Source organism: Helianthus annuus, chromosome 1, assembly GCF_002127325.2.
Source record: "Helianthus annuus cultivar XRQ/B chromosome 1, HanXRQr2.0-SUNRISE, whole genome shotgun sequence".
Lineage (NCBI taxonomy): Eukaryota > Viridiplantae > Streptophyta > Magnoliopsida > Asterales > Asteraceae > Helianthus > Helianthus annuus.
In genome coordinates this window covers 109,291,616-109,315,581 of record NC_035433.2, presented here as the reverse complement: position 1 = coordinate 109,315,581, position 23,966 = coordinate 109,291,616, and the positions used below count along the sequence as shown (strand labels likewise).

At 38.1% G+C, this 23,966-nt stretch overlaps 2 protein-coding genes across 6 annotated transcripts; one reads left to right on the top strand and one right to left on the bottom strand.

Moving 5' to 3' along the window:
* Window positions 1-2,021: 2,021 nt before the first annotated feature.
* LOC110876159 (putative acyl-activating enzyme 19) lies at window positions 2,022-16,430 on the top strand. 2 transcript variants are annotated; one of them, XM_022124337.2, is made up of 15 exons: window positions 2,024-2,271; window positions 3,945-4,373; window positions 4,746-4,942; window positions 5,080-5,283; window positions 6,014-6,730; window positions 7,310-7,914; window positions 8,004-8,079; window positions 13,438-13,568; window positions 13,657-13,765; window positions 13,864-13,923; window positions 14,003-14,084; window positions 14,952-15,016; window positions 15,482-15,541; window positions 15,623-15,667; window positions 15,752-16,430. In XM_022124337.2, exons 1-15 carry the CDS (start codon window positions 2,043-2,045, stop codon window positions 16,046-16,048), a joined length of 3,306 nt encoding a protein of 1,101 aa, XP_021980029.1. In that variant the 5' UTR covers window positions 2,024-2,042; the 3' UTR covers window positions 16,049-16,430. The 2 variants fall into 2 exon arrangements, with proteins under 2 accessions (XP_021980036.1, XP_021980029.1); XM_022124344.2 differs by lacking the exon at window positions 14,952-15,016 and having other exon boundaries at window positions 2,022-2,271; window positions 15,752-16,025.
* Window positions 16,431-17,304: 874 nt separating this feature from the next.
* LOC110876171 (F-box/kelch-repeat protein At3g23880) lies at window positions 17,305-23,398 on the bottom strand. Of its 4 annotated transcripts, none has more exons than XM_022124361.2 (3): window positions 23,175-23,398; window positions 22,880-22,935; window positions 17,305-17,880 (listed from the first exon to the last, which is right to left on the bottom strand). In XM_022124361.2, the coding sequence occupies exons 1-3, from the start codon at window positions 23,189-23,191 to the stop codon at window positions 17,579-17,581; spliced, it is 375 nt and encodes a 124-aa protein (XP_021980053.1). In that variant the 5' UTR covers window positions 23,192-23,398; the 3' UTR covers window positions 17,305-17,578. The 4 variants fall into 4 exon arrangements, with proteins under 4 accessions (XP_021980053.1, XP_021980046.1, XP_021980050.1 ...); XM_022124354.2 differs by having other exon boundaries at window positions 17,305-18,193; window positions 22,880-23,092; window positions 23,175-23,396; XM_022124358.2 differs by having other exon boundaries at window positions 17,305-18,193; window positions 23,175-23,396.
* Between the last annotated feature and the right edge of the window lie 568 nt (window positions 23,399-23,966).

The window sequence follows — 23,966 nt, the reverse complement described above, 5'->3', positions numbered from 1 at the left end:
AACACCAACGGTATCGTACAACTTTTTTTTAGTTTCAGGGGTAGGGATGAGCTCGGTGCCAACTGATACCGAATCAGTATTGGTACCGAAAATACCAGTTACGATATCGGTATATGAAGGTAAAAACTGATAGCGAACTGGTACCAGGAACGCCAAACGTCAGTACCGAATTGGTACTTAAGATCTTTCGGTTCAGGAAATTCGGTACCGGTACCCATTACTATTTGCACATCTCTGACTACGGGCTTCTACCGAACAACATCATTACCATACAACCTTTTTAGTTGATTTTCTTTCGGTTATTTTTTAGTGTTTTTTTCTACATTTTCTTTTTATTCTTGTCAGCGATTCCATGTGCAACGCGCTCGTAGTGATTTCAAAGATATATAAACACAGACTAAATAAAAGAAGAAGTTCGCCGCCGGTTTTTATAACTAGTTAAAAATTAGGGTAAATTACTTTTTGAGTCCCTGTGTTTTATGTGTTTTAACCAGTTGAGTCCAAAAGCAAAAAGTTTAACGACCTGAGTCCCCATAAGCATTTTCTTTAACCATTTGAGTCCAAATTTCTAACACAGTTAGAATTTTTTTGTTAAATTTTGTTAAAAGACCAAAGTACCCCTATAATTAAAAAAAACAAAAATAAAAATTAATTTATTACCCACACACATCACAGATTTGTCATCTCCCTTAACTCTCTCTCTCTAAATCTACATCTCTCTCTCTCTCTCATCTCTTCCTTTCTCTCTCTAAACTACCTCCATCCCCCCCCCCCAATAAGATCTTATATGATCTGCAGAGTCTTCTTGGCATAGCAAATCTCACAACAGAATAAATAATATCAGAGTACATCTTCAACTGATAAATTGGTAATCTCCTCCTCCTCTTTTTAATCCCCAAATCCTCCTCTTTTTAATCCCCAGACAGAAGGAAAAAAATTATTAACAAATGAAGAAATAGTGATTGATAGGTTTGTGAATTAACAAAAGGAAAAAAATTATTAACAAAAGGAAAAAAATTATTAACAAAATGATAGGTTTGTGTTGCCGATTGCATCGACATGGCGGTGGTGGTGCCGCCGGCATTATTCTCGGCGGAGGTGAAAAAGCCTCCGTTGATGTCGGGCGGGTACATCACCATAAATAAGAAGAAGCTTCTTCTTACAACAGGGTTCCGATCATTAACAAGTGCCGGATTCTCATGAACCCGCTTCTGCACACCGGCAACATCTCCAGACTGAGCACACGCATGAATCATCACAGCTTTCAAACTGTGTTGATCCTTAACAACCCTCTGCATTTCTGATTTTGAAATTGGGTAATTTGTGGTCAATGTGAATTGGGAAAAAGAGATTAAATTCTCGTGCTTTTGGGTCGATTTCTTGGGTTTCGTTTCTTCCGCTTCATGAAATAGTTCACACTACTGGAGGTGGTTTAAAGAGAGAAAGTGGGTGTTGTGGTGGTGGTGACGGTGGAGGTGCAGCGGTGGTGGGTGTTGTGGAGGTGCAGCAGTGGTGGTTGTTGTGGTGGTGACGATGTAGTGGTGGTGGTGACGGTGCAGCGGCAACTGGCGACGGTGGTGTTGATGGTGTGGCGACGGTGGTGTTGATGGTGGAGGTGTGGTGTTGATGGTGGAGGTGTGGTGGTGAGATGGAGATGGTTTGGGTAGAGAGAGAGAAAGTTCTAGAGAATTTGGTCATGATTTATGACCTGGATATTGATCTAGAGAATATATATATATATATATATATATATATATATATATATATATATATAATAACAAAATAGTTTTTTTAATTAAAAGGGTAATTTGGTCATAAACAAAATTTAACAACAAAGTTCTAACTGAGTTAGAAATTTGGACTCAAATGGTTAAAGAAAATGCTTATGGGGACTCTGGTCGTTAAACTTTTTGCTTTTGGACTCAACTAGTTAAAACCCATAAAACACAGGGACTCAAAAAGTAATTTACCCTAAAAATTATAAAAGAAAAGTTACACACACATCAAAATCCCCAATTTTATTTTTCCAGTCTCATACAGAAATGGAGAAGAATCAATGTTGCTGCTGTATTTCACACATATTCTCCAAATCTGCTTCCAAAAACCCTAACAAAATCGCAGTGATTCGTGCTTCCATATCCGCCGATCATCATCATCATGACACAAGCTTCACATATTCAGAGATTCTGGAAGCCGTTGATTCCCTCAGTCGTCGTCTACGCTTCATCCTTCACGGTGGCCTTGATCCTTCTCTTATCACTTCTTCGTCAGGTCACCACAACTCTTTCATTTTGCCTACTTACTGTAAACGAATTGAACGTTTATTTAATGAAATAGGCTAGCTCCAAGTGAAAGAATCATGATTATTTTTTGTGTTCCTTTTAAACAAGTGAGATTGTCAGTTTGACATGATTATGTAGAAATTAAGTTTGAAGATAGTGTTGTGAAATAATAACAATGATTCTTAGTACATTGGAATAGTTTGAGGTCTCTATTGTAACTCATGAGTTAGTTGATCAACAGTATTAGTATCATAGTTATTAAAGGCGCAAGACGCATAAAAAGCGTGGGCTGGAGAAAAAAAAATTATTTTATGTATTAGAAAGTTAATACTATTCTTCAAATAAAATAAACTAAAACTATTGTATAACATTTAATATCATCTATTTACTACCAACAGTTCTAAAATATTAGTGTACTAGGTTAGAACCCCGTGTATTACATGGGTTGAATAAATATCTGTCTTACACGATTTGAATAAACACATGTCTTACACGAATAATGTAATCCGTTAACACATTTAGTGATTGTTTTTTTATTTATTATTAGGTTAGAAACTTACGTATTACCTGATATTGGATAATCAGCAGAAAAAAAAAAAGAAAAGAAATATTTTAGTAAAAAATATTAAATATACAAGAGATAAGTTGGATATTATGATTTAATATTATTATTTCATTGGAGTGTAAAACGGGATAATGGGATCCTTTATTAGAAGTAGGATTCTAAATATACCACATGTATAAAAAATATATGTTCTACATGTATTGAATAAATCCTTTTAACGAAACAGTTGATTAAAATAAATATTTTTATGTTAATATGTGATTATCAGTTATCCTTGTCCTTATCATCAAAATATAAAAACAATTAAAACTACCAATTAAATAAAATCTTTATCTTTATAAATATTTAAAACGCTAATATATTTTTTAGATGTTAATAATTAATATATTATTATCAGTTATCTTTGTCTTTATCATTAAAATCTCTTCTACAAATTTTAAATTTAATATTATCGATAATTGACTTTCAATAATAATAAATATTTAGAAAAACAATTCAGACCGCCTCATAGAGCGCCATGTGTCCCTAACATGGTTTCTTTTATTATATAGTATAGATTAGTATAGAAATGTAGAGTTTTGTTAGATAAAAGTAGAAATCTAGCTTGAAATAATCTGACCGGAATTTAGAGAAGTTGGCCAGAAACTCTCTAGAATCTAGGAATCTCTCTGGAATCTGCGCCTGGACCATCACCTGGAGAATTAAAGCGCAATTGCCTCGCCTCGCCTGGAAAGTAGGCCTAGGCGCAAGAAGCGATTGCTTTTAACAACTATGATTAGTCTCTTAGTTAGAATGAAACGATCATCGAATTGTGGAACAATGTCTTTTCTCTGTAAAACTCCTTTGTTATGAGATAGGTACGTAGTTATCTATAGAGTTTGATAGTTTTGTTCAATCTATGAGTACAAAGAAAATGTTACAAGTGGTTAGTTTGCTAATGTTCAAATTTTATCTGAATCTATTCCCACTTTTCCTTCAACTATAAGTTACTTTTTTATTTCTCCAAGCTACTTTTCATAGCCTCACGAGTAAGAACGTGCAAAATCTGTGCAAACGGCAATGGTTATCAATAATTGTCAAACTTACATTTTTTTCAGGACCTCTCTCTATCGATCAGTCAGCAAACACTCCAAGAATTGTGGGGATATACATGGTTCCTTCTGTAGAATATATAATATCTGTTCTCTCCGTTATGCGATGTGGGGAGGCTTTCATGCCACTAGACCCTTCATGGCCCAAAGAAAGAGTATTATCCGTTGTTTCATCTTCATCCGTCAGTCTTATTCTTTGTGATTCTATTTTGTCTGACGGAAACAGTAGTCACCAGATCAACAAAAATCATTGGCTTGTTGATAGCGGTGGTTGTTCCGTTTTAGTGATTTCCATGGAAACCATCCTTAACAAGCACTTTGCACACCCTTCGTTGCGTTGGCCATGTGAAAATAAGCGGTCGAGATCGTTTTGTTACTTAATGTACACATCTGGATCAACTGGAAAACCTAAAGGTGTTTGTGGTACTGAACAAGGTAAGCAATAAAGTACACGAATGGTCTCTGCAGGTTTTCCAAAATTTTGGATTTGGTCCCTAGCTTTCCAAAAGTACATGGATGGTCCCTATGATTTGCACTTTGTAACGCATTTAGTCCCCAACCAACAAATCTGAATATTTTTCAGCAGGTTCAAATTAGGGACTGAATGTGTTACAAAGTGTAAACCACATGACCGTCCATGTTTTTTTGGAAAAAGCTGGGGAATAAATGCGTTACAAATTGCATAACACAGGGACCATCCTTGTACTTTTGAAACCACAGGGACAATCCATATACCTTACTCTAACTTTAAATTTTTAAGCATGAAACTTCTAGTACAGATGGACTAATTTTTTTATATATTTTTAGGTCTTCTGAACCGTTTTTTATGGATGCAAGACATTTATCCTTTACATGGTGAGGAAACTTTGCTGTTCAAAACATCTATCGGCTTTATTGATCATCTGCAAGAAATCCTTGGAGCGATACTTACAAGCTGTACCTTGGTTATTCCTTCTTTTAACGCACTAAAAGAAAATATACTTTCCATCACCGAGTATTTACAGGTACATTAACACTAATATAACTGTTTTCAGCCAAGTAGAAATAATAAAGTGTAGTGATACTGCAGCTCTATTCGTTACCATGTTTAGTGCTTGAAGATTTTATTTTAATAAATTTAATATTTAGAAATTATTGGCAGGACTACTCTATCAATAGGCTCGTTGCTGTACCGTCGCTAATGAGGATACTTCTTCCAACTCTTCAAAGTTCACCTATTACGATGATTCAGAGTTCTTTAAAATTGTTAATACTAAGCGGAGAAATCCTGCATTTATCCTTATGGAATTCTCTTGTAAAACTATTGCCTGATACTGATATCTTGAATCTCTATGGTAGTACAGAGGTGAGTAAAAGATTCTGCATAAATCACATTATATATAGATGTGTCACTTGCGACCCGTTTACTTTAACTCTCTCAATTTGGGTTTTGTTTTAACTTTAACGTTGAACAAGTTAAATGAGATGAACAATTGAAAGTTGCCTAAAGTCATATATATAATGCAATAACGCATACCCTCTGTTTATTAATAAAATAAGATAAGATTATTATTGTCATTAACTTATCTTTTTTGTTTTGTAATCATAATTTACGCATGTTTTATTTGATTTTCGTAGAAACATTGTCAAAAACATTTTGTGGGTAAACCTAATTAACGAAGCCCCGCTCTAGCATCTCTGAATTTGTGGATGAGTAAGGTACATATATGGTCCCTGTGGTTTACCAAAACTTTGGATTTGGTCCCTAACTTACAAAAGTACACAGATAGTCCCTGTGGTATGCACTTTGTGACGCACTTAGTCCCCAACCAACAAATCTAAAGGTTTTAGCATGTCCAAGTTAGGGACTAATTGCGTTACAAATTGCAAACCACAGGGACCATCCATGTACTTTTGGAAAAAGCTGGGAACTAAATGCGTTACAAAGTGCAAACCAGATGGTCTATCTATGTACTTTTGGAAAGCCAGGGACCAAATTCAAAATTTTGGTAAACCAGAGGGACCATCCGTGTACTTTACTCTGTGTATTTACTTGCCAGTTCTAAACTTCTAATTCATTTAAAATTCAATGTAAGGTTTCAGGTGATTGCACATATTTCGACTGCAAAGGACTGTCATTAATAACTGAAACCGAGTCACTCACTACTGTTCCAATCGGAATACCTATTCCCAACTGTGAGGTAACGCTCGTTGGAGAAAACGCACCTAATTACGGAGAAATATACGTTTCCGGACATTGTCTTGCAACAGGATACTTTAACCATGACGCTACGCCTCTCAACACTGTAAAGAAGCTTCCGGAGTCTTCTTTTTGCTATTCTAGTAACGAGAACGAAAGTCATCTTTACTTTAAAACAGGTGACTTTGCTAAACAACTTCCAGGTGGTGACTTAGTTTTTATCGGTAGAAACGATCGTACCGTGAAAGTAAACGGTAACCGAATTGCGTTGGAGGAGATTGAAAATACAATAAGAACACATGAACATGTGGATGATGCTGCAGTAATTTTTAAACACGGTGAAGGAGAAATTGCGTATATTGAAGCATATATAGTTAGAAAATCGGGTTATGATTCTGTTAAAAATTGGAGTTCGTTTTTTCGAGGTTGGTTGGTTGATAAGCTTCCGTTGGTGATGATCCCAAAGCAGCTCTTTTATGTTGATTCGTTACCGATGTCTTCATCTAGGAAGGTAGATTATAAATTATTGGCCAGTTTAAAGTGTTCCGTGGCAGATATCGAAACTGAAAGTGAGCAGATTTGTTGCGGCAATATACTGCAAACAATAAAAGAGGTTTTACTCTTATCCTTTCGACAACATTCTTCAATAAGTAAAATAAAAAATACCCATTTCTGTTAATTATATATAGAATAAAGTACACGAATGGTCCCTATGGTTTACCAAAATTTTGAATTTAGTCCCTAGCTTTTCAAAAGTGATGGTCCCCGTGTGTTGCAATTTGTAACGTATCTAGTCCCCAACTTTATCCAAAAGTACATGGATGGTCCCTGTGGTTTGCACTTTGTAACGCACGCATTTAGTCCCTAACTTGGACCACCTAAAACCTTTAGATGTAACGCACGCATTTAGTCCCTAACTTGGACCAGCTAAAACCTTTAGATGTGTTGGATGGGGACTTAATGTGTTACAAAGTGCAAACCACAGGGACCATCCCTGTACTTTTGGAAAGCTAGGGACTAAATGTAAACTTTGGTAAACCACAGGGACCATCCGTGTGTAATGATATCTCAGGCTCTATGATGGCTGTCTATTTCTGTCATAGATTTGTACTAGTAATATTGAATTTCATTTCAGTACACATTTAATCTCTTACTGAACAATTAACATGTATGGTCTACGGTACATATGCAGGCGTTTTGTGATGCTTTGGTGGTTGAAAATGTCAACAACAACGATGATTTTTTCACAATGGGCGGTAATTCAATTTCAGCAGCTCACACTTGTCATAAATTAGGAATCAACATGAAATTATTATACACTTTTCCCACTCCTTCAAAGCTAGCAACAGCTCTCCTTGATCCTAAAACAAGGGTCCCACCTATATTCGATACGGAAGTGTTTGAACGGAGCCCACAACTTTCTAAACGTACTGATCTGAAAACAAATAAGCCACATGGTAGGTTATCTAACAAACTTACCGAACTGGATGCTGAGAATCATCCTCACAAGGTTTTGAAACTAGACGGTGATCTGAATATCGATAACGTAACTAACGTTACATCGTTTGCAATTAGTCGTTGCAACAAAGTAATGTGCGTGGAGAATTATAATTATAGCATCGGTGAATTATTTCAAGAAACATGGTTTGGTGAACCAAGAGGCTCTATAAGGAAAGTGTGGAAAGTTCATCTGGAGTCTTGTGTTGATGCATCACCGCTTGTTGTAGTGAGAGAAAATGAGATGTTTGTGTACATTGGAGCTCATTCGCACAAGTTTATTTGTGTCGAAGCCTTGAGGCGAGTATCTATACTCTCAACTTTTAAATGTGTTATGTTATTTAATAGTTTTAGATCATACGAATTAATGTTAATGATATTAATTGCAGTGGTTTTGTCCAGTGGGAGGTACAATTAGAAGGAAGAGTAGAGTGCTCAGCTGCAATACTGGGAGACTTTTCTATGGTTTGACTTTTATTCAGCAAGCATTATACGCGCGCACACACACACACACATATACATATATAGGGAAAATGAGAACTCCCCCGAGTTGCGAGAACCTTTTCAAAAAATGTTTTTTTTTAAATTTTTTCAACCCTAGACGGTACCAATGTCACGTATTCTCAATGGATACTCTGTTACAAATATACAGAGTAAGATCCGAACCCTAGACGGTACCAATGTCACGTATTCTCAATGGATACTCTGTTACAAATATACAGAGTAAGATCCGAACCCTAGACGGTACCAATGTCACGTATTCTCAATGGATACGGCTGTTTAAATTACATGCCGTCGCCTACAAGGTGATGAATCACATCGATGGTACTGCTCCCCCACCATCAACATCTGCTGATCATGAGGCCTGGAAGGAATTAGATGCGCTTGTCCTTCAATGGATATTCAGCACGATTTCCGATGACCTTCTTAAACGAGTTATGGACAGCAACACAGTCACAGCTCATGATGTGTGGTCCAAACTCGAGAAAATTTATCTCAGCAACAAGAAGGCACGTGCTGCGTCTTTGGAAACCAAGTTCTGTAATCTGACTTTGTTGGCGTGTTCCTCCGTTGAAGACTACTGTCAGCGGCTGACTGACCTTGCAAACCAACTAGCCGATGTCGATGTCACTATCACTGAGTCCCGTCTTGTCCTTCAACTGGTAAGGGGTTTACCAGCCGAGTATAACACCACTGCTGCCCTTATTAATCAGCAAGGCGTTGATTGGGATCAAGCCGTTAGTATGCTGAACGATGAAGTCCTGCGTCTGGAAGCACAAAAAGGAGCTCCCTCTACCGTTTTAGCCGCCACCTCTGCGCAAACAACCCCTCAAAACCATCATCCGGTTCAGCCATCTGACAACACCGCCTTCTTCTCTCGTGGCCGGGGACGGGGCCATGGGTCATGGAATCGCCGCGGTGGCAGGGGACGCGGCAGCAGCAACCACCAGCCCTATTCCTCTTGGTCCGGACAACAACAACAACAATCTGGCCAGTCTCAGCAACCCGGGTTTCCTAACTGGGCCTAGCGGACACCTCCACCATGCCCATATCCGACCCAGCAGCAGTGGCGGCCCAACAACAGCCCAGTTCAGTAGCCGCAAGCCCAGTCTCAGGCCCATTTTTCAGGTTTTCCTCAGCAGCAGCAGTTTAGCGGCTTCAGTCCTTCACCCCAAGGTGTCTACAATGCTTTGAGTCCGGCGGATCTCAGCGCCGCGTTCAACAATATGCAGATGAATCAGCCCTCTTCTTCTTGGGCTTCGGACCTCATGGATACAGGGGCAAAAGCTCATGTTACTAATGAGCAAAGTAAAGTTCTTATCCCACATTCTACTCCTGTTTGTAGTAAATTATTGGTTGGCAATGGCCATTTTTTACCAATACATGGATCGGGAACGGGCTTCCATAACCTACCCAACCGAACCTATGTCCTACCCAATGTCCTTTACAGCCCACAAGTTATTAAAAGCCTTATTTTTGTCTGACATTTTACTCGTGATAATCAAGTTTCTGTTGAATTTGACCCTTTTATTTTTTCATTGAAGGATCTCAAAACTAGGAAGCTTCTGTCCCGTCACAACAGCACCGGAGACCTCTACCCTTTCACTCAGCCACAACTACCTCAAGCTACTTTTCTTGCTTCTACCAGTCTTCCATGGCATGATCGTTTAGGTCACCCGGGGGCTCAAGTTTTAGAACTTTTAAGTCGTAATTTGAATTTTTCATGTAATAAGAGTAAAAACTCACATGTTTGCAATTCTTGTCAACTTTCAAATAGTAAACGATTGCCTTTTCATTCTTCTAACACTTTTACGTTTGCACCTTTTGATATAATCCATTGCGACTTATGGACATCTCCCATCACGAGTAAAACAGGATACAAATATTATATGGTTCTAATTGATAATTTTTCACACTTCGTGTGGGTGTATCCTCTTAAGTATAAGTCTGACACATTCCCTACCTTTGCCAAATTTCACAATTTAATTGAAACTCAATTTCACCGAAAAATTAAAACTTTTCAATGCGATCTAGGGGGTGAATTTGACAATTCAGCTTTTAAAGCCTTCGCAGACCAACACGGACTACTGTTTCGGTTTGCTTGTCCCCAAACCTCCAGCCAAAACGGCCGGGCAGAACGGATGATTCGTTGCCTAAACGACATCATCCGTGTTCTGCTTATACACGCCAATCTTCCTCTATCTTTTTGGGTGGAAGCGTTACATACGGCCGTCTACTTGCACAACATTTTACCCACCAAACGCCTCAATTTTTATACTCCCACCTTTGCCCTCTACCTACGGCATCCCGAATACGAACATCTACGGGTGTTCGGGTGTGCGTGTTACCCTAACACAAATTACATGCCTGCTCTATTCGGTGCATTTTTCTCGGGTATCCACCCGACTTTCGTGGGTATCGATGTTTTGACCCAACGACGGGGCGAGTACACATCTCTCGCCACGTGACCTTTGAAGAGCATGTTTTTCCGTATACCATTCCTCAAAACCCAACCGCCTATAAATTTCTGGACGACACGGTGCCTCCAGGCTTCACCTTTCACCAGCCTGTCCCCAAGCCTTTCATTGCGGCCCAAACCCAACCACCTATTACGGCCCAAACCCAGCCACCCGTTACGGCACCTTACCCCATCACTTATAGCCGTCGCCCAAAACCACCCGTGGCCCAAACTCAGACCTCTCACCACACACCACCCATAGCCGGCCCAAACCAAACAGCCCAATCCACCCACTCTACCTCATCCGGCCCCACCGTACTCCAGCCCGCCCCCCAACCAACTCCCATCCCATGACTACACGTTCCAAATCTCGGTCCACTACTCAATCGGCTTTCTCAGCCACGACCATCTCACCCATCCCTAATACTTATGCCAAGGCCCTATCCGATCCTAATTGGTTGAATGCTATGCAAGCCGAATTTACTGCTTTACAGGACAATGAAACGTGGGAACTAGTTCCTTGACCTACGGATCGGCCGGTAATTAGATGTATGTGGCTGTTCCGTCACAAGTTTAAAGCGGACGGATCTCTTGAATGTTAGAAGGCCAGATTGGTTGTTAATGGAAATTCACAAACGGTGGGCATTGACTGCGAGGTCACCTTCAGTCTGGTTGTCAAACCGGCAACCATTCGGATAGTTCTATCACTCGAAGTCTCACGGTCATGGCCGATACACCAGTTGGACGTCAAGAATGCATTCTTACATGGGGAACTAAATGAAACTGTTTTCATGCATCAACCTCCCGGTTTCTATAATCGAAGAGCACCGAATTATGTATGTCGACTCAAAAAGTCTCTTTATGGGCTTAAGCAAGCACCAAGGGTCCGGTACACCCGCTTTGCTAACTATATTACTTCTCATGGGTTTCGTAGCAGTGCCTGCGACAACTCGCTATTTATTTATAACCGGGATCCGTCCAACACTGCTTATTTATTATTATACGTCGATGACATAATCCTCATGGCGTCTAATAACAATATGTTGCATGACATTATTGCTACTTTGTCAAGGGAGTTTGCCATGACTGATTTGGGCCGATTGCATCACTTCTTAGACATTAAAGTCTCACAGCAGTCCCGGGGTATTTTCTCTCACAGTCTCAATATGCTAAGGAAATTATTGCTCGGGCTTCAATGTCGGCATGTAAACCGTGCACGACTCCCGTAGATCTCTCGGCCAAACTCAGCAGCACTGATGGCCCATTATTCTCCGATCCTACATTATATCGAAGCCTCGCCGGGGCTTTGCAATATCTCACCATTACGAGACCCGACATATCCTATGCCATTCAGCAAGTCTGCTTGTTTATGCATGAGCCTCGTGATTCACACTTTGCTTTCGTGAAGAGGATCATCCGTTATATTCAAGGAACAATTGATTATGGTATACGTATCATTAAATCCGCTTCTCATTCCTTGGTGGCCTATTCTGATGCTGACTGGGGTGGTTGCCCAGACTCTCGACGCTCGACTTCGGGATATTGTGTGTTCCTCGGTGATAATCTGATCTCCTGGTCTTCTAAACGGCAGCCCACCGTTTCTCGATCTAGCGCTGAAGCCGAATACCGGGGTGTTGCAAATGCGGTCGCTGAAGCCACATGGATCCGCAATTTACTTCTTCAGCTGCACACTCCTCTTACACACGCCTCCATTGTATACTGTGACAACGTCTCAGCAGTGTATCTTTCTAATAATCCAGTTCAACATCAAAGGACGAAACATATTGAGATTGACATACATTTTGTTCGGGACAAAGTTCGTGTAGGTCACATCCGCGTTCTTCATGTGCCTTCCTCTTTGTAATATGCAGATATTTTTACCAAGGGGCTTCCACGTCAGCTATTCCAGTCATTTCGTTCCAGCTTGAGCGTCTCTCCTCCGCCGGCTCAAACTGAGGGGGTGTCTTAGCGATAATATATTCAGCCGAGTATATCCGAGTATATCGGCTGAAATATTGTGATTATTATTATTTGATTTGGTGTATATTTGTATTTGTATTGTTTATCTGTTTCCTTATTTTCAGATGTACCTATCCCTATTTAAAGGGTTCTTGTTTTCAATGGAATGACATAGAGAGAATTTTACACCACATAAACTTTCAAAACTTACATGTCGAATAAATGCCTATTCGACAATTTTTTAAATTTTTTTCTGACAGGTGTCTTAGTTAGATGTTCATATATACGTTTGTGCAAATTTTGGTTGAAAACCTCGCACGGGAAGTAGGATCTCCATCGGAGTTCTCAAGTTCTCGCAACTCGGAGGAGTTCTCGCATGAACCTGATCCTATATAGGGTGGGGTTCTAAAGTGAACACTAGTGTATTTGCGAACTGAGTGAACAAATCCTGACCATTGATTTACACACGTGTATGGCTAGGATTTCATCATCAAATCGTAAAATACACTAGTGTATTTCATCATCAAATCCTGGCCATTAATTTACACACGTGTATGGCCAGGATTAGTTCGCTCAGTTCGCAAATACACTAGTGTTCACTCTTGAATCCTAATCCTATATATATAGATTATAGACACATACATATATATACAGATACACACACATGTGTGTGTATTAACTAGAGAACTTTGATAACTGCATAAACACTTGTCCTTATTGCTTTATCTGTGATACATAAGACGCTTAACTGCATACCCATCTCTCTTTTTCTCCCAGCTTGCACAATATACGAATCTTTATACGGTTCTCTACCTAAAATTGATTTTGCGTTGAACACGCTATGTGCTTGTATATATATATTCATTTAATATGAATATTTATTTTGGCTATCGCTTATTTTTTAGGTTGTAGTTGGATGTTACAAGGGGAAAATATATTTTCTAAATTCTTTGAATGGAAGCATTGGGTGGACTTTTCAGACCGGCGGTGAGGTAAAGTCGCAGCCAGTGGTAGATAGGCAAAGGCATCTAGTCTGGTAATGTTGACTAATGTTGACTTTCTGCACACACATATATTTTTTAGTTCGGTTAATAATGTTGACACTTGTACAATACGATAAACAGGTGTGGATCTTATGACCATAGTCTGTACGCCCTTGATTATCAAAGTTACAGCTGTGCCTATAAGCTAGATTGCGGTGGGAGTATATACGGGTCACCTGCAATCAATGAGGTGAGTTTATATTTTTGAAAACGTTCTTATTCCACCTTCTCACATTTTTAATCGCTTGATTGTGTACATAAACCGTTGTTTCTTTGTTGATTATGTAGGATGATGAAAGGCTTTATTTTGCATCAACCAATGGTTGCATGACAGCATTGTCTTTGAAAGTATAAACCACATTTATTTTTGATTATCCACTCAAATGTTTATGATACTTTTAACAGTTTATTTATCTTGATCATGCAGGCTGTGCCGTTCAGTGTTTTATGGGTGCAAGACCTGGGAGCACCCGTATTTGGTTCTCTCTCCATTAATCATAACGGAAACGGTATCTGCAGCTTTGTTCTATTAATTATGATAAATGCTGTTAAAATGTAATTAGTTTGCAAATCCACAAATATAGGGGTAACTAATAGTTGCTACCATATTCTAATGAAGTCTAAAAGATTTTATGGAAATGCATACCTCAAATAATAACTTTTAGACGAGAAAACCACAATAAATAAAGTTATTCGTTCATGATTTTCAGTTTCCTTAATGCATCCCAACTTTAGAAATTCCCCCAAAAGTTTGTTAATTGTTATTTTATCCAAAAAAAAAAAAATTGTTAAATGTTACTTTACTAAAATAACATGTAATTGTTTGTTAGAAATAAAAAAAAAAATCTTTTCACAAGCCTACATAAATTACTAGTGGAGACTCTGGGTATCGCATGCTCATCAATTATTTCTTTTATTATCCAATGAGAAATGATGTATTTCTAGAGTTTATGTATGCTCAGATTGATATTGTTATTCGAATTCTGATGCCATGTTTTATGCTATCATGTTTCTGTTTTAGTTATTTGGTGGACCATGACCATATTACAATTGATTTCTCATCTTGTAAAATATGAAAACTTCAAATATTGGAATAGAAAAAGAGAGAAAGCTTTCCAAAAACGTAAGCCGAAAGTGCAACAACATGTCTAGAAATGAATGATTTTTCCACTGCAACAGCCATTCATTTTGTCTATGGGTTCACCTCTTAAAATATTTATGGGTTCACTTCAAATTTTTTATATAATTTCTATTTAAATTTCGAAACTTAGTGGGTTCGCGTGAACCCGTAACGGTATACGTAGATCCGCCCCTGTTTAGCACCCCTAGTTGTTTCTATATTCATGTTCTTGAGACTGATGTTATTACATATGCAGTCATTTGTTGCTTGGTGAATGGACATGTTGTAGCTGTTGATGTATATGGATCCGTCCTTTGGAGGGCAAGTTTCTTCCACTTTTGAATCTCCATATCGGCTAATTTTTATGAGAACAGTTCTATAACAAAAATATCATTTTTACCCAAGAAAAATGCGTAACGTCCTTTTTTTTTTTAAATTTATGTCATTTATGCCTGCCTTCCCCTTAAATTTCCATTAGGATATGAGAAGAAAGAGAAGGGTATAATGTTCATATTATGATTTGTATGTAATGAAATGGGTGAAGTTGAAAATTGAAGTATTTTTTATATTATATTTTCGGTCGGGTATATATATGCAAGTTTAGAGGGGTATATATGAATTTGCTTCTTTGTATTACTAGTAGATATATATGTGAGATTTGAAAAACTAGTATCTAAGATCTTTCTCCATCGGTAAACTATATATCTATATATTCCGTATAGTAAACTATATATTTCATACACATAATTGTCTCTTACGATTAATTTTTACGGTAAAAAATTTCAGGGAATAACTGGAGGCCCAATCTTCGCAGGACCATGCTTATCTCGTGTTTTATATAACCAGGTTAACATTCACCTCTGTTCTCGTTAACATAAATACAATATAAGATCAACCGAGAAGATTTATATTATTTTGTCTCGACAGGTGATTGTATGTTCCCGAGATGGAGGAGTCTATTCATTTAATTCGGTAAGAACTTGTGTTGATCACATTTCAAAACTTCATCCTTGCATTGACGATTTGACGACACGTTTACGTTTTCAATCGCTGCAGGATACGGGAAGTCTACTGTGGAAACATGATTTGGGGGATCCGATTAGTTCATCTGCTTATATAGACGAACACTTGCAGGATCATTCAGACAGGTTGATATGTGTCTGCAGCAGTTCTGGAAGTATAGTTGTGTTGAGAGTCGAGTTACGCGTTGAAGAGAGATACGTGGTGGAAGAGTTTGGTAGGGTGGTTATGGAAGGCGGTGTATTCTCTTCCCCGGTGATGATTGGTGGCAGGGTTTTTGTTGGTTGTAGGGATGATTATTTCCACTGCCTCGGAATACGAACCAACCGATGAAAGTTTGTCCGTGACTTTCTTCCGCTTGCAGTTTTATGAAACTGTAATGTGGTTGCATCAAATATGGCTGCAGCTTACGTCATTAAGTGTCCGAAAAAGTAGTAGAAATTGTTACGAGCCCGAGGGACATATCTCATACAAGATCTCGACATCAATATAGTGGATCAAGTTGAACCCGCTAATTGTTGTTTCATGTTCCGAGTCTAAAAAATAACTTGAAGCCATGGACACTGAGATGCAATCTATGTAAACTTCAAAATCATCTCGCAACTTCTTCAAATGATAATGATGCTTTTCAAGAGCATGTCATTGATTATGTTGAAGCTTATTACATTCTATTGTCATTAACATTTAATATATAAGTTGGAGATGTTTAAAAAAAGTGTCTAAGCAATTCTACACGTACAAAATAATCTATGGGCATGTTGAAATCCGATTTATACAAAGGAAACCAAGAAGCCTAAAGTAATGGTAAACAGTTGAGTTTAAACCGAAAGTCGTTTAGACCTGAAGCTGATGAAGAAATGGCTAAATATGACGTTTGTGAGTTGTGACCATTGTGGTTAAATGGACCGAGATGAACAAGAAACCGGTTAACCGAACCGACTTAAACCGAAACCAGTTTGGAGAAACTGACCTAAACCGAAACCAGTTTGGAACCGATTCCGTAAAAGCCTGTTTGGTATACAAACCGTAGGTTTGAGACTGGTTCTCATTCACCACGCCAAAAACTGAACCGAACCAGTTTTTGGCCAAACCGGTAATAAAACCAATCCATTTATTTTATAAAATGTTATTTTAATGAATTTCAAAAAAAAAAAAAAAACCTGGTTATTTTTTATCCTAAAATAGTTCAAAAACTATAAAAAAATATTCGTATTTTATGTTTTTTAAAACTTTTTTGTCTTGGTTAAAAACAAGTGCGGCAAGAACCGGTTTTTTTTTTTTTTTATTTTTTTTTTGGAGAAGCTACATCAAAAGAAAAAGGTTATCATTGTGATTTGTCTAGATGATTCTTAAGATATTACTTTTCTTTAGGTGTTTAATTAGAGATGCACAAACCGGGTTTTTTTTTAGAACCGTAGGAACTGGATCCAGGTTTGGTCAACAAAGTCAAGAACTAGGTAGGGTAGGAACCAGTTCCAGGTACGTTTGGGTTTTTGACCGGGTAGAGGCGATTTTGGTTTGGTTCCTCTTTCTAAACCTGGTCTGTACCAGCGCGTCAGGTCCGGAACCGGGTTTTTTGTGCATCTCTATGTTAAAGATGTTATTCCTATTGTTTAATTTGTTCCAATAATCTGAAATCACATATTGACAACACACTACAAGGAAACCACATAAACATAGTTGATATATTCATAAACACACATGAAACAAAAAAAAACAACACATACTCTCTTCATACTACACACACACACACACACACACACACATATATATATATATAGAGACACACACACATACATATATTAATATATATATATATATATATAGAGAGAGAGAGAGAGAGAGAGACATATAGTTGTCACATCATTCATCTTGTTCCGCATCCCTCTCTGGACGCCCTTCATCCAACAAAGCTAGACTCTCTTGGTATCCACCAATATAAATCGCATCTTCAACAACAAAGCGCGAGTACGAATCAAGAAAATAGCCAGCATGGAAGTCAAAGAACTTCAATTCTCCATATCCAGCTCCCATAAGTATCCCTCCATTCTCTCTCAACCGCAAAACGCGCCCCATATCATAAGGAAACTGAACATCATATATCAACGCCCATGAGTCCGTGTTCTTATACTCCATCATAGCACTTATGATATAGCCACTTGGACCTGGAAACGAAAACCTAGGACGCTTAGTATATATAACGGTCAAACATCCTCGGACTACAGTCAACTTTAAATAGAACGCGGGCTTTTTAACTAAATATTTTGGCAACGCAATTGAGCCAAAACGCTCGGTACTCATGTCAAATGTCAGGATTGAAGCAGTTGACCCCCCGATTGCGTAATCGCAGATAATCCAATGCACGCATCCATTGTAAAACACTTGTGACCATGCGTCCAGGCATGTGGAGTAGTTGCAAGGCAAATCATTAGGAAACCACGCTCTTGAAACGCCATTTTTGACACTGTAAACTTCAACCTGAAACGGTAATAATAATAATTTATGTCAATTTCTATATTTTATATATAAAAAGTAAAAAGCGTACATATTAAGCAATACTTACCCGAGGTGTAGAGAATAAGCGAAAGTCATAAGCCAGTCTAAGAACCTTAAAATCGTCAGTCGTCTCATCATACCCGAACCCATAAATAAGACACCAATATTGCGCATGGCCCAAGTTAAACATAGCGGGAGTTACAATCAACTGTTTTTTGATTGAAGGGTTCCATAGAATGATTTTATCTTCAAAAGTGTCACAATTACCATGAAAGAGACATACAACACCGTTGACACACCCGATCATCCTTAAAAAGGATAGGGTGCAGTAGTTACAAAAACGGAACGGAAATTCAATGAGAGTATCGGGAACCATGGTTAACGCTTCATCATCAAAATGCACGCTACAATATTCCTTGTCCACCATCAAATCAAAGTGACGAATAAAATTGCGCGGGTTTGAAAGGTTGAAAGTTTTAAGATGCGCGCTTTTGAAGTTACTAGAGGAAATTAAAGAACACCAAGATTTACAGACTGACCGAAAACGAAGAAGCGATTTTGATGGTAGTCTTGAAAGGATGTCGAAGACCAATTCCTCAGGGATGTAGTCACTCATTTTTGTTTTCTAGAGAGAGAGAGAGAGAGAGAGAGAGAGACAAATCTTTTTTTTACAGATATAGAAGGTAAAATGTTTGACCTTTTATAAGTGAAAGGTCTTGGTAAAGGTTTAATGAGTTTGTTCGAAAAAGATTTAAACAAAACCCGAATAAAAGGTTATGGTAGCGGTGCAATGAATTAGTAGATATCTTATAGATAAGTATAGAAACTTTGTTCAACGAGCATTTAAACGATGCCCGGATAAAAGGGCTTTGTTAGCGGTGCAATGAATTGAGTTAGATACACTACTGTATTTATAGAAAATTGTTGGATAAACATTTAAGCATTAGACGAGATTATTGACTAAGGGGCTGTTTGGCAACATCTGAATGGTTAAGTGCTGAATCAGTAAGAGGTCTGAACCATTAAGTGCTGAACGAGGTCTAAACCATTAAGAGCCTATATAATGTTTAACCGTTCAGAGGCAAATGTTTGACCAATTCAGATTAGAGGTCTTAACCATTCAGACTCTATATAAATCTTAACCATTCAGAGGCAAATGTCTGAACCATTCAGACATCTGCTCGTGAAACAAACAGTCTGAACCATTGAGTTCTGAACCAGTAAGAGTAAGAGGTCTGAACCATTAAGAGCCTCATTAAGAGGTAAACAAACAGCCCCTAACATCTACTATGCCTATACAACAACCGTACCCAGTATATCCCACAAATAGCAAAGCTATTGAAGGGTATGGGGAGGGTGAACCTTACCTCTACCCATGCGGATAGAGAGGCTGCTTCCAGAGACACCCCAGGCCCCGGCTCAAAACAAAGAGCACGCAGACAAACCGAACTGGCATATAGAAATAGAAAGCTACAAATAACAAAAGAAATGATGACAAAAGAAAAAAAGAAACACATGAAAAAAAATATATCATAAAACATAACATATAAAACCATATGTATTTATTTAATCTATGTATATAGATAGATGTTAAATATGGAACCAATTTTAAGTAGAAAACTGCGCAAACCATATAAACACTTGTCCCCCACGATAGTGCTCTAGTGGTAAGGAAGTGGGAACGTATCGTGGAGGTTTGGGGTTCAAACCCCAACACCACCCAGTTTGCTCTGGGACACGTGATTTACCTCCCTCATGTTGGTTGTGGGACTGATCGGTGGGGGACGCCTAGTGGTGGCGTACACCCATTACTTTAAATGTGATACATAAGACGGTTATGTAACCGCCTCTCTTTCTCTCTCCCATTACATGTGGTTTTCTTTTGTACATTATGTACAAGTGTTTATTCAGATCTCTACTTAAAGGTGGTTGTGTATTGAACACGTCCCTGGTACATAACACGCTAAGATGTGGTCCAAGTTAAAACTAAGGTGAATGAGATATCGATGCCAAAAGTGTGTTTGAATGGAATTGAAATGAGAAAATGGGTTAAGTATGTCAATCATAGATTGTGAACAAACATGGAAGAAGTTTGACAAGAGCCTTCCTTGCATTTTACTCCCACACGTACGTGTGTCCCCCGTATGGGAAGGCGTTTGCCAATTCAATAAAATGGTTTGAAAAAAATCAAATTCATACGTGTCTGCAACATGGCAACATGAACGTGCCAAAGTAAACGTCTTGACACCACGCAAATTGGGATTTGCTCCGACCAACAATCTTTTTCCCAATTGAGATGTAACCAAAACTCATAAAACAAAAAAAAGGTCAAAAACAACTTTGTTTTGATTACATGAAAACAATTTATTTTACCTTAAAATGACTAACAACATTTTAAACTGTTTAATGTATGACCTTGCTCTGTTGTTTCCATACCCAAAAGTCCGAAACATATAGAAAACACCTACTGTTTTGGATGGTGGGCATACTTTGAAAGAGTAAAATATTGGTTTAAAAAAGCGCGCCTTAAGCGCGCTTAATGGCAAAGCAACCCTAGGCGCAAAGAGCTGCGCGACATAAGGCGAGCTCTAAACAAGAAGCGCACAAAAAGCGAGTTTTTTTGGAAAAAAATCCCACTAAGGCACACACTTTTTGTACGGAAGGTGTTTTTGTGCTTTAAAGTGTTATACATGTTGCTAATATGGTTGTACATTTAAGTGATTTATACATTAAATCATATATAAACCTTATTTATAACTATGTTTTGGGTAAGGAAAGCTAAAAGCCTATAGGATATATATAAGAAAATATATAAGCACATGGCGCCTCGTGTACGAAAAGCCCTCCGCTTTTGCGATTTGCGCTTTGATTTTAGACCTTGTCGCTTTTGTGCGCTTAAAGCTTTTTAAACCAAGGGTAAAATTGATAAAACGATCATTTATCTGTATTTACTTTAGAAAGGGTAAAACTGATTAATGATCATTTTAAATGAAGGGCAACAAAATGAGCTTACTTGTCAAAAATCGACAAACATATTAATGGTGTTCTTTTATCCCAATGTGCAATGTAGTTTAGATTTTACGAAAATCAAGTGCCAGATAGTTGATTGATAGCAATGGAAGTCAAGTACGATAACAACAAATTGAAATTTCAAACGCAACGAATAAACAACGGATAGTTCAAGATTTAGTCACACCACTTAAACTAATTCAAACTAATGGAAAAACAAGTATGGGGACGTGGGAGTTGAGCATGCAATGCATGGGCCATCCTTAGCCACTTTTACGGTTGACCAAAGTGACCCGCGTGACCCGCGTGACCCACATATGCGAACTAGATCCACTTGTTGCTGACCCGCTTGACTCCTCTTCAATGGCTAATGACACGTTACTCAGGTGGCCACTATCATTGATGATCTATAATAATGTTTTAAGTTATTAACTCACTAATTTAATGGTGTTTTTTAACTCAGTTAATGGTAATGCCATAATGGTACTATGGTAGAAATGCAATTCTTTCATATCTTGACATATATGTAGACAAAAGCGCTCTAGGGGCGCAGATGAGGCGTTCACACCTCGAGCATACGCAAGGCGATCTCCTAGGCACGACAAAGGCACTTTACGCAGATGAAGATTCACTTCTTTCTATTTTCTCCTAAATAGGTGGTGTCTTGTTATTCTTTTTGGACTTTCTTTATAGTTTGTACTTGTTTGGGCTTCCTTCTTTTCTCTTGATTGGCTTTGAAGTGTGTTATTCTATTGTAATTTTGTATGAACTAGTACGTAATATTAGGTATTTTTATTATAGTTGTGGAGCACTGGAGTAGCATCAGTTTTATTATAGTTCTAGTCTCGAGCGTGCACCTTTTTTGGTGCCTGGCGTTCGAGGTGATTGCACCTTTGACTAACTAAGTTCACAATGTTAGCATACATATAACTTTTTGTGGTCTTGCAAACCCTTTGCCCTAAACGCAATACGGAACCATAAAAGTGTAGATTAAACACCAATTGCAAAACCCAAAATCCCAAACTATAAAACACTCATAAATGGATTATCAAAATCACAAACCATAAGCAAATAAACCCTAAATCACAATACAAAAATTGTGATCACATGATTCCTAAGTCCTAACCTTGCAAAACTAATAGGACTAGATAATTCTTATTAGCACTTTTATCTTTCAATTCATTTAGGGGTAATTTTTGAAGATCAAGTCATGTCTAGGTACACCGCGTTTGGAGTCATGTGTGTGTGTGTTTCATCAACAAAGAAGAAGCCAACGACCACGGGTGTGTGTTTAATTTTTTTTTGAACGGCAAACTCACAAACCCAGTAACTCTACTCCTAATTATAGCACCAACGACCACGGGTGTGTGTTTAGATTTTTTTTAGAACGGTAAACTCACACACCCGGTAACTCTACTCCTAAAATATAACGCCAATGTCCACCACGGGACTAGAACCCACACCACTCTCTCTCTCTCTCTCGCGCGCGCGCGGGGGGGGGGGGGGGGGAGGGGTGGTTTAGTAATTGCTTGTTTATTTTCATACAAAATCTACATGAACAATAATAACTAAACAAGTATGCCACTAAAAACTCTAGTCACAAGCCATGAAACACTATTTAAAAACACAAAACTTCAAGTGATGGAAAGCAAAGCATACCTTTGGGGTCATCTTCAAGTTCAACAATGGCTTTTAGAAACCAGATATCAGTAGCCCTTCAAATTACCATGGGCGTAGCTTTGTGGGGGCGGGAGGGACGGCCGACCCCCGAACTTTTCGCTCGTTAGTGAAGAGTATGTAGTTTTCGTATATAAATTTTTGGGTATATACGTTTTCGACCCCGGTTGGAAATCTCAACGTTCGCCAATTACGCTATGCAAAACAAAAGATTAATAATAATAAATTTACAGTCAGAAACAAGATTAAACAAATACACAAGATTAAAAGGGAATACCTTGATTGTGAATCCATAAAAGATAAAATCTTGCAACCCTAATAACCTTAAGATCATCACGAATTGGGGCTTTAGATGAATGATTTTATCTTCTTTGTTGATTAACTTGACATAAAGATTAGCTTTTGAGAAGAAAAATCGTAACTTTACTACCGAGAGAGATTAACCGTGCAGAAATTTGGAAGAATATTGTGGTGGAAATGAAATGGGTAGGGTCAAATTTCACATAAAAATTGGTCCTTTTAAAAGGGTATCAAATTAATTTGAATTGAAAATGAGGGCATGTTTGGCTAAGCTTTTTGTAACAACTTATTGACTTATTGGCTTTTTGAAAAGTCATAAGCTTTAAAATGGTGTTTGGCAATGAAGGTGTATGTGAGTGGGAAAAGTGACTTTTCCAAAAAGTCACTCCATACTGACTTTTCCAAAAGCCAATAAGTCAATAAGCACTTTTCAAAAAGCTTAGCCAAACATGCCCTGAAATGGGTTAGGTTAAATGGGTTCGCTTGAAATGGGTCGTTTAAAAGAAAAATATCAAATTATATTTTGTTTCATGATGGCTAGTGGTAACGAGTGATGGTGACAGAGGAGGTGGAATGTGTATATGGACGTATCGGCAGTGGATATGGTAATGGTGATGGAAATTGTTAGGGCGGTGACGCTTGTGAAATAGGGGTGGCATGACAGTGGGAGAGCTGGTGGATGGTCATTGTTCAATGAATTGAAATGAATACTCGAATTAAACGAGTCGAATGATTTGAATTTTGAAATTTTGGAAGTTGGATTCGATTT

Excerpts from the sequence above, each read along its gene's own strand:
- LOC110876159 (XM_022124337.2), top strand. The coding sequence starts at position 2,043 with ATGGAGAAGAATCAATGTTGCTGCTGTATTTCACACATATTCTCCAAA. Across the intron at positions 2,272-3,944 it reads TCTTATCACTTCTTCGTCAG|GACCTCTCTCTATCGATCAG; the intron begins GTCACCACAACT and ends CATTTTTTTCAG. Across the intron at positions 14,085-14,951 it reads CATTAATCATAACGGAAACG|TCATTTGTTGCTTGGTGAAT; the intron begins GTATCTGCAGCT and ends TTACATATGCAG.
- LOC110876171 (XM_022124350.2), bottom strand. The coding sequence starts at position 18,827 with ATGAGTGACTACATCCCTGAGGAATTGGTCTTCGACATCCTTTCAAGA. Across the intron at positions 18,194-18,278 it reads GCTTATTCTCTACACCTCGG|GTTGAAGTTTACAGTGTCAA; the intron begins GTAAGTATTGCT and ends TTACCGTTTCAG.